The following is a 10,889-nucleotide window of genomic DNA, read 5'->3' as shown; positions in this document are numbered from 1 at the left end:
CCGCACAGCTTACATATACCCTGATGTTCTCCGCACAGCTTACATATACCCTGATGTACCCCACACAGTTTACATATACCCTGATGTACTCCGCCCAGCTTACATATACCCTGATGTACTCCACCCTGCTTACATATAACCTGATGTACTCCGCACAGATTACATATACCCTGATGTACTCCGCATAGCTTACATATACCCTGATATACCTTGCACAGATTACATATACCTTGATATACCTTATATTACATATGCCCCCACATTATAAACTGAAATACCAGCAAAAAATCTAAAATAGAACAACTAACAAGCAAAATCTGCAATCCAAAAGCCAAATGGTGGTCCTTCTGAGCCTGGAAGTGTGCCCAAACAGCAGTTTTTCACTACATATGGGGTGTTACTGTGCTCTGGAGAACCCACTTAACAATTTATGGGTGTGTGTCTCCAGTGGCACAAGCTGGGCACAACATATTGGGCACTGAAATTGCATATCTGTGGAAAAATGGCAATTTTCAATATGCAACATCTATTGTGTACTAATTTCTGCAAAACACTTGCGGGGTCAAAATGCTCACTACACCTCATGATGAATTCCTTTAGACATGTAGTTTCCAAAATTGGGTAATTTTTGGGGGGTTTCCACTGTACTGGTACCTCAGCTCAATGCAACATGGTGTCCGAAAACAAATCTTGTAAAAACTACACTCCAAAAACAAAACGGCGCTTATTCCCTTTAGAACCTTGCTGTGTTTCAAAATAGCAGTTTACGACCACAGATGGGGTATTGCCTTACTTGGGAGAAATTGTGTAACACATTTTGGGGTGTCTTTTCTCCTGTATTCCTTGTAAAAATGAAAGATGTTAAGCTAAAACTACATATAATTGGAAACATTTTTAGAAAAATCTATAAAACTCCTATGGGGTTGAAATATTCACTACACCCCCAATTTAATTCCTTGAGGGGTAAAGTCTCAAAAATGGGGTCTCATCTGTGGAATTTCTACTGTACTGGTAGCTCAGGTAGCTTTGCACATGCGACATTTAATTCAGAAACCAATTTACCAAAATATGCGCTCAAAAAGTCAAATGGCGAACCTTCCCTTCTGAGCCCTGCCGTGTGTCCAAACAGAAGTTTGTGATCAAATATGGGGGAATTGCTGTACTCAGGTGAAAATGCTTTACAATTGTCCTTGTGAAAATTATACATTTTGAGCTACCACTACATCTTATTGGAAATGTTTTAATTTTGTTATCATGCCCCAGTTCTAAAAAATGCAGCAAAACCTGTTTAGTCAACATGCTCACTAGACCCGTAGATTAATTCCTCAAGGGTGTAGATTACCAAATAGAGTCACCTTTCAAGGGTTTTTACTGTACTCTTACATCAGGGGCTTCGTAAATGCAACATGGCGCCCAGGAATCAATCTAGCAAAATCTGCGCTCCAAATGCCAAATTGTTTTCCATCATTACTTGGGGTCACATCTGTGGAATTTTTACTGTACTGGTAGCTCAGGAAGCTTTGCACATGTGACATGGAGCTCAGAAACCAATTCAGCAAAATATGCGCGCAAAGAGCCAAATGGTGCTCGTTAACTTCTGAGCCCTGCCATGTATCCAAACAGCAGTTTATGCCCACTTATGGGGTATTACCTTAGTCTGAAGAAGTTGCTTTAATAATGTTGGGGTGCTTTTTCTACTTTATTTGTTGATAAAATAAAAAATGTTGAACTAAAACTACATCTTATTGAAATGTTTTTTCATTTTCACTGCCCAATTTTAATAAAATCTACAAAACACCTGTGGGGTCAAAATGTGCACTACAAGCCTAGATGAATTCCTCAATTGGTGTAGTTTGCCACATTGAGTCACTTTTGGGAAGTTTCTACTGTACTGGTACCTTAGGGGCTTTGCAAATGCGACATTGTACCGAGAAACCAATCCAGCAAAATCTGCACTTCCTTTCTGAGCCCTGCCGTGTGCCCAAACAGCAGCTTATGACCACATATGGGGTATTTTTACACTCTGAAGAAGTTGCTTTACAAAGGTTGGCATGTTTTTCTGCTTTATTTGATGAGAAAATGAAAATATTTTAGCTAAAACTAAGTTTCATTGGAAAAAATATATTTTTTCATTTTCACTGCACAATTCTAATAAAATCTATGAAACACGTGTGGAATCAAAATGCTCACTACACCCCTAGATGAATTCCTTGTGGGTGTAGTTTAAAGTCGGGTAAAAAAGTGCATAATGGTGGGTAAGTGAACCGATGTTTCCCTTGCCTCACAAGCGCCGTCAATTGTATCCAGGTACAAAGGATGCAGACACAATTGAGTCATATTGTGTTTTTATTATTTGGGCAGGTATAGATCCCCTGAGAGGCTTGGGTCCCAGGTGTGTGCCTTAAACGGCCCTATGGGGATCCGCTATTAATCGCAGGGGTTAGTACTGGACAACCTTTTTTTCAGTTTATTTAGAAGGGACTATGTAGATGACCTACAGAGCAAAATTTAAATATGTGCAGATGTTACTCACCCAGGAAATTTGTAGAGAATTTAATCATTTTCTTAATTTGTGTCCGGTACACTATATATTTGTCCCTATATTTTGGCCTTTATTTTAGCCTTTATGACCAAGTATTATTTTTTTTTATTTTTTCATGGTCTCATTCCAAAGGTCATAACTTTTGTATTTTTTCAACTAAACTATTTTCTGTGTTTTGTTTTGTTTTTTTGTCTCCTTTAGCAATAAAATAGATTTGTTTATTTAAATATCATTATTTCTCTATGTGAATTTATTATAACACAAGTTCCCATGACCGGCTCATGAATATAATAAGTCATCATGTGATAAGTTATTCTTAGTAACACACTTTGTAAATTGAATCCTGGTAATGACATAAAGACCTTGTGCCCCGGTCTAGAGGTAGTCACCCCGTCTGTGATACAAGAGTAGATGATGGATTCCAGTACCCATAAGGTCTATCATGAACATGAATTTGATTCCAGACAACATCTGGAGCAGTACTTTTCAGATAAACCTGACATGGCCTTTGGTGACGACATTTTGAAATTTCCCATTGACAATCTTAGACAAGCTTTCACAGTGGGTATGTATCCTGATTTTACTTACACACAAGATACATTGACGTGTATATTATTCTATTTATAACTGATTCTAAACAACTATAACAAATAAATACAAATTAGGCAAAATACATTTTTGGGTTTTAGGAGATAAGAGGATTTGAAAATACTGCCCCAGTCTTAGCACCTTGAAAATTGCAGAGAGCCAAGTAAAACCCCAGTCCTCGTGTATGATTTAGAATATAGGGTTTCAGGGTTAAGTAGAGTCAATATTTTCTCTTCTCTAAACTCGAGACCCTAAAAAACTTTTTGAGGGATGATTAAGGGCATCTCAAAAATTCTGGTTGTAGTTGCAATGATCTAAATCCGCTGTTATCTGACAATTGTTTTTTTTTTTATAAACTAGAATCTAATCTCTAGAATCTACAGTTCTAGGTTCATTAACAGATTTTCCATAATAAAAAATGCACCGGCAGTCATTTTCTGCGCAGGTTACCACGAATGGCAGAAATAATCTTTTTTTTTTTTATTATTCTGATTTTCAGAGTATGTTGCCATTTTTGGATGGAAATATCACTTTCTGTGTCACATCAAATTGCACACAACTCGGGTTGTTGTTGAGATTGTACACAGCGTCAGGTTCAGTCACGACACAAGAACACAACTACCGAAAGGGGAAAAAAGTCAACATATGGTTGATAATAATTTTTTGCGAAAAACGCTCATTAATTAATTAATTCTGTGTGAATTTATTATAAAACATGTTCCGATAACCGGCTCATGAAGATAATAAGTCATCATGTGATGAGTTATTCTTAGTAACACACTTTGTAAATTGAATCCTGGTAATTATATAAAGATATTGTGCCGCGGTCTAGAGGTAGTCACCCCGTCTGTGATACAGGAGTAGATGATGGATTCCAGTACCCATAAGCTCTATCATGTACATGGCTTTGATTCCAGACAATGTCTGGAGCATTACTTTTTAGATAAATCTGACATGGTCTTTGGAGATGACTCCTTGAAATTTGTCATTGACAATCTTAGACAAGTTTTCACAGTGGGTATGTATCCTGATTTTACTTACACACAAGACACATTGACGTGGATATTATTCTATTAGTTAATTGATTTTAAACAACTGTAACAACTGTATACAAATTAGGCTAAATAGATTTTTGGGCTGTGGGAGATAAAAGGAGTCGAAAATACTACCCCAGGCTTAGCACCTTGAAAATCGCAGAGAGCCAAGACAAACCCCAGTCATTGTATATGATTTAGAATATAGGATTTCAGGATTAAGTAGAGTCAATATTTTCTCTTTTCTAAACTGAAAGTGGGCATCTGAAAAATTCTAATTATAGTTGCAATTATCTAAATCCGCTGTTATCTGACAATTGTTTTTTATTATAAACTAGAATATGATCTCTAGAATCTACAGTTCTATGTTCATTAAAAGATTTCCATACTTAAAGGGAATGTGTCGCGAATTAAACCTTTTTTTTTAAGTGTCGTTACTTATTTCTATTATATTTTTTTAGGTTTTTTGCCGTATTTTTTTTTTCTTCCATATGGTGGAAAGTATTAAAAATAAAATAATAATTTGACATGTTTTCCTATGTTGGCCACCAGGGGGGAGCACTTCCCAGAATTACAGCAAGGTGAATAAGGCAAAGCAACCTGACTCACAGCTGCTGTAAATGTGGGAGAGAATCTCACCCGCCCTCCCACAAGCCAGGAAAAGGTGTCTTCAAATTGCTAAGCAGTGTCCAGCAGCCATTTTGGGTGTGTTATAGGACACACCAAAAGGCTAGGGGTATGTTCACACGCTTACTAAACAAAGGGAAAACAGCTCATGATTTTCAGCCATTTTTTAATCAAACTCGCGTTTTTTAACGGGCGTTTTTGGAGCTTTTTTTCTATAAAGTCAATGAAAATCGGCTCCAAAAACGTCCCAAGAAGTGATGCGCACTTCATTTTGGTGGGCGTCTTTTTACGTGCCGGTTTTGGAAAACGACCACGTAAAAAACGCCCTGTCAGAACAGAACGCCGTTTTTCCCATTGAAACCAATGGGCAGATGCTTGTAGGCGTTCTGCTTCCGATTTTTCAGCTGTAAACATTGTGTGTGGCCTTACCCTTAGGGCTAATTCAAACGAACGGGATATACGTCCATGCAACGCGCGTTGCACAGACCTATATTAGTCTATGGGGCAGTACAGACAGGTGCATAATTTTCATGCATCGTGATTCCGCTGCGTAAAAGTCACGACATGTCCGTTCTTTGAGCGTTTTTCGCGCATCACGCACCCATTGGAGGCAATGGGTGCGTGAAAACCACGCATGTCGCATGGAAGCACTTCCGTGGGATGCGCGTGATTCGCGCAACCGCGGTGAAAAGGATGAATGAAAACAGAAAAGCACCACGTGCTTTTCTGTTTACAAACATCCAAACGGAGTGTCATAATGAAGGCGGCTGCGCGAAAATCTCGCAGCCGCGCATCATACGGGGCTGACACACGGAGCTGTTAAGTGGCTTTTGCGCAGGCAAAACGCCGCGTTTTTTGCGTGCGCAAGAAGCACATGCTCATGTGAATCCTGCCTTAGGCCGGGTTTACACGAGCGTGTGCGTTTTGCGTGCGCAAAAGTCACTTAACAGCTCCGTGTGTCAGCCCCGTATGATGCGCGGCTGCGAGATTTTCGTGCAGCCGCCATCATTATGACACTCCGTTTGGATGTTTGTAAACAGAAAAGCACGTGGTACTTTTCTGTTTTCATTCATCCTTTTCACCGCTGTCGCGCGAATCACGCGCGTCCCACGGAAGTGCTTCCATGAGACATGCGTGGTTTTCACGCAGCCATTGACTTCAATAGGTGCGTGATGCGCGAAAAACGCTCAAAGAACGGACATGTCGTGACTTTTACGCAGCGGACTCACGCTGCGCAAAAAACACGGACTGTCTGCACGGCCCCTAGACTAATATAGGTCCCTGCGACACGCGTGAAAATCACGTGCGTCGCACGGACGTATAACACACTCGTGTAAATGAGCCCTTAGAATGATGAAAGTGAAGTGAATGACTTTCAGTTGACCGGTTCACACGCCGTGTATTTGATAAGTTTTTTTTTGCACATTTTACGTGCAAAAAAACGCATAAAAAAAACGCTTGATTACACTTGATTTTGCGTGCTTGGGGGGATTTGTGTGTGTGGGGGGGGGGTGCTCGCCGCTAATTCTTCAAAACAGCTGATAAGCGGCTATGAAGTATCAGCGGCGCCCATGCACACTCCGCTCTGTCACCTGTCCTCAGGTCGTGTGTGGTATTACAGCTCTGTCCTATTCACTTCAATGGAGGTGAACTGCAATACCAGACACAACCTGAGGACAGGTGCGGCGCTGTGTCTCCAATCCGGACACTCCTTCTGTCCTGAGATGACCCGACGGGGGAGGCGGGTGTCAGAGCCACCCACCGCCATCACTGCAGACAGAACCATACAACTACGGCATGAGGGCAGGGCTTGTCCTGAGTGCACTGTCTCATGTTATGGACAGATTTATAGTCACATGAACCCCGTCTGATGAACCGGTAACCTAGGTCCGATCACATGACAGAGGGGGTCACCAAAAACCCTGTGCACCCTCAGCCCGTCCATCCAGCCCTTTCCTGGTTATATCTGCTTCTGGGAAAGCTGGGTGACCACCATTACCCCTCCTACTGGAGTGCATTTAGGGATGTGACTAATGAACGTCTCACACTACATTAGGAGGGGTAATGGTGGTCACCCAGCTTTCCCAGACCCCTGAACGGTAAATCTCTCTAGTTGTGCTGAGACTGTTTGCGGATGTGACTAATGAACCTCTCAGTCTCAGCACAACTAGAGAGATTTATTGTTCAGGGGTCTGGGAAAGCTGGGTGACCACCATTACCCCTCCTACTGGAGTGTGTTTGGGGATGTGACTAATGAACCTCTCAAACTCCAGTAGGAGGGGTAATGGTGGTCACCCAGCTTTCCCAGACCCCTGAATGGTAAATCTCCCTAGTTGTGCTGAGACTGAGAGGTTCATTAGTCACATCCCCAAACAGTCTCAGCACAACTAGAGAGATTTACCGTTCAGGGCATTCCCTGTACAGTTGCATCATGTGTCCTTCATACAGGGGGGTGGGCGTTTTTGGGGGGGTCCCGTTGGGGGGGGCGTTAGGGGGGGTCCCGTCGGGAGGGGGGGCGTTAGGGGTGGGGGCCCATCGGGGGGGGGCGTTAGGGGGTGGGGGCCCATCAGGGGGGTCCGTCAGGGGGGGACCATCGGGGGTCACGAGAGCGGGGGTCTGTGAGATAGAGAGCGGGACAGACAGAGACGCACACCTTACCTGCAGTGCAGCTGGTCTTCAGTATGGCGCCTGCTATCTCCCTGCAAACAGCTGCTCTGCTCTGTGTGACTCTGACCTGCGTCTGCGCAGAACAGAGCCAGAGAGCAGAGTCAATGGAACGGCTCCCGTTCATTGTGCCCTATGCACTGCAGCTGCCGTATTCCATCTCAGTATGTGTCGTTAATCGACACATACAGAGATGAAAAACAAAATGGCAGCCCCCATAGAGAAGTAAAAGTTAGAAAAAAGAAAAAAGTAAAACACAAACACACAAATAAATAAAATTTATTTTAATAACATACTAAAAGCAATATTATATATAAAAAAAAAAATTTGCGACACCTGTCCTTTAAAAAAAAATGCAACTGCAGTCATTTCCTGCGCAGGTTACCACGAATGGCAGAAATAATTTTTTTATTCCGATATTTAGAGTATGTTGCCATTTTTGGATGGAGATATCACTTTCTGTGTCACATCAAATTGCACACGGCTCGGGTTGTTGTTGAGATTCTACACAGTGTCAGGTTCAGTCACAACACAAGAACACAACTACTGAAAGGGGAAAAAAGTCATCATAGGGTAGATAGAAATATTAATGGAAAAACGCTAACAGAACGCACATCTATGTAGTATAGCCTGTAAAATGTCTAGAAATCATAAACCTTACTTGTCCTAAGTGAATTTGTAGATCTGTGGATCTTTAATAAAACTGAGACACACAGACTCTAATACTAAAAGGGGAAAAAATCCAGGTTAGATCATAGATCATAGGGTAGATCATGAAAAAAATTTGGAAAAAAAAAAAAGGTAACAGAGGGCGCCTCAATGTAGTAAAGCCAGTAACGGGTCTAGAAAGCAGATACCTTACTTGTCCTAAGTGAAGCTGTAGATCTGTGGATCTTTATTGAAACTGAAGGAACCAAATGAAGCTTAAACATCTTTATAGCTTTGATTTAATTTTAGCAAGAATTTTTTCAAGACAATAATATCCACTCCTAGGACTTCTGAGCCTGCATATATGGCTGTGTTGACGCCCCAAACCTATAACTTCCCTTGGGACACATTATATGGTTTCTGTGTGTCCAGTGTGGGGCCTTAGAATATGCAATCCAGCCAGGGGGGTCTAGCACCTTTCTTCTTAATTTACATTATACAAAATATATTGCACAAGGGCTTTAAATCGTATTGAAGACTTTTGGGTGGTTTTAGATACGGCCCCATGAGCCTCTCTTCTCCTGTTCTTTCCTCTTACTACAGGACCTCAGATAATTGCAGTCTTCACCTTCTAAAAAACATTGGTGTCATTGACCTATAGAACATTTAAGGGTTATTTAATATCTTTTTCAGATTTTTGGGTATTGGAAACCCAATGTTTACATAGTTCGCTAGAAGTGATAGAGACATATGTAGTAGTTTATCCACAAAATATATGAGGGTTTAATATATTTGATGTTTCAATAGTCACATTTTTTCTACAGGCAATGTTAAAGGAAATATCTTGATTGACCTCAGTATTGGTTCCATTGTTCATCACCTATATTCAGCCAGTGAGTTTTTCAAAAACATCATCGTGCTGAAGGTCAATAACAGATGCATCATGGAGCTAAAGAGATGGGTGGACGACCGTACGGGAGCATTTTATTGGGGCCACACATCAACACTTCTTCAAGAGAAAGAAGAAAACAGGTAACGTAGTTGTGCAAATATCAACAGAAAAACCACTGACATTGTGATTGTTGCTCCTTATACAACAGATATAAAGGGACATAAGACAAAGATCCCGCAAAATGTTTACTCTGTTAATACTCAAGTCAGATGTAAAAATAATATTACACACTCAATTCAATATTCTTATCCATAGGGGGCGATCTTATACAAGTTAATGCTGGAAAGGCACAGTATAAGCCTGACACTTGCTGCATCAGTATTGGATAATTTCAAGCTTTACCTCTAGTATTACAAGTCAATAGTCCAGTGCTAAGTCCTGAGCCACCATGTTGATGTTGACTGTGGGATAATCACTTTTCTTGTCTTCTTTATTTTCCAGTGATCAGTGTCAGGACCAGGAAGCAAAACTGAGATCAGCCATTCAACATGTTGTGAAATACGACCTGGAGAAAGAGAATATGACAGAGCCGCTGGTCTTACCACCAGCCGATTGTGTCATCAGTGTTTGGCTTCTGGATGCTATCAGCAAAGATCAAGATGATTACATCAGATATCTGAGGAAGTTCTCTAGGTTGCTGAAACCTGGAGGACACCTCATGATGATTGGAAGTTTAGGTACAACATATTGCACAGTCGGAAAAGTCAAGTTCCATGGTTTCACATATGATGAGGATTTTGTCAGGAAAGTTCTAGTTGGAGAAGGTTTTATCATTGATTACTGTAAGGTCCAGGAGAGAACGGCTGTCAGTGACCTTGCTGACTATAAGGCCTTCATATTCATTGAAGCTCACAAGGAGAAGTAGGTTGAATCTTACAAAGTCTGCATGTCATTACTTTATATGTTAAGCTTAAAAAAAACATCTAATAATCAAAAAGAAGCTTCCTTAGTGCAGTATAGAATAACATAAAAACGATTGTTCGGTTCTTTTTGGGACTTTCCCTTGGACTGGTCCTAGATAATATTGTAGAGATCGAGTCTGATCATCTGGGACATCATGGAAGTCTGAAATCTTGGGATCAGTTGCTTTCTCATTGTTGTTCTGTTTCGTATCTGCTTTATATAAATAGTGTAATAAAGTGAAGCATAGAGCATTTGACTGTTTGTGTCCTTGAGTTGGGGAGGGGACTTCCGGCTCCACAGATTATACATACGGATGTAGCCAAGTTTATCTTGACTCTGATAACTTGCTGCAGCGTGATATCAGACAGCAAATGCTATTGGAAAGTCAAGATAAAGATGGCTACATATGTACCTTAATATATGAGTAGATACTTAAATGCTTTAAAGCAAAACAATATAATAATTGACAAGGGTTTTGCTCTATTATGTCATTTACTATAATAATTTTTAGAGAATCCTGTTAATTTGCTTAATTAGAATCTAGCGCACAATATACCAAATGGAAAGTATCCAAAAGTGGTTTTTATTCACCCATATGTGAAGAGTATGCAATGTTTCCGCTGCTCAATGCAGCCTTTGTCGAGCATGTTTGAGGGATTTACAAGTCGGATCCCTGGAGGCTTGCAACCAATTGACCCCTGCGAGGTCTAGCTCTGCTGTGCTGCTCTTACCTTCAAGTTTAGCGCACAATATAATAGTCGCCTATTCTGTAAATAGATGATCATTTATTATTCTAGGAAATCCCCTTTAAATAGATTTGTAGCTCTGAAACAGGAAAATGAATCTCCAAATTCTACAAAGATATAATATCAAATGATTTAACACAGAACTTTAGACTATTTAGATTAACGGCAACAAAATGGTTCAAGAG

General features: G+C 40.6%; 1 protein-coding gene across 1 annotated transcript; it reads left to right on the top strand.

The window, feature by feature from the left end:
• Window positions 1–2,956: 2,956 nt before the first annotated feature.
• LOC142662459 (nicotinamide N-methyltransferase-like) lies at window positions 2,957–9,920 on the top strand. Its single transcript, XM_075840664.1, has 3 exons — window positions 2,957–3,107; window positions 8,928–9,135; window positions 9,497–9,920. The coding sequence occupies exons 1-3, from the start codon at window positions 2,957–2,959 to the stop codon at window positions 9,918–9,920; spliced, it is 783 nt and encodes a 260-aa protein (XP_075696779.1).
• The last annotated feature ends 969 nt before the right edge of the window (window positions 9,921–10,889 follow it).

The sequence above is a fragment of the Rhinoderma darwinii genome, chromosome 10 (genome assembly GCF_050947455.1).
Source record: "Rhinoderma darwinii isolate aRhiDar2 chromosome 10, aRhiDar2.hap1, whole genome shotgun sequence".
Classification (NCBI taxonomy): domain Eukaryota; kingdom Metazoa; phylum Chordata; class Amphibia; order Anura; family Rhinodermatidae; genus Rhinoderma; species Rhinoderma darwinii.
The sequence above is the reverse complement of the archived record's forward strand: the minus strand, read 5'-3'. Positions and strand labels throughout refer to the sequence as shown.

Bases quoted from the DNA above. Each gene is read 5' to 3' on its own strand.
- LOC142662459 (XM_075840664.1), top strand. From the start codon at position 2,957: ATGGATTCCAGTACCCATAAGGTCTATCATGAACATGAATTTGATTCC. The intron at 3,108-8,927 runs GTATGTATCCTG...TTTTTTCTACAG, and splicing joins TAGACAAGCTTTCACAGTGG to GCAATGTTAAAGGAAATATC. The intron at 9,136-9,496 runs GTAACGTAGTTG...TTTATTTTCCAG, and splicing joins CAAGAGAAAGAAGAAAACAG to TGATCAGTGTCAGGACCAGG.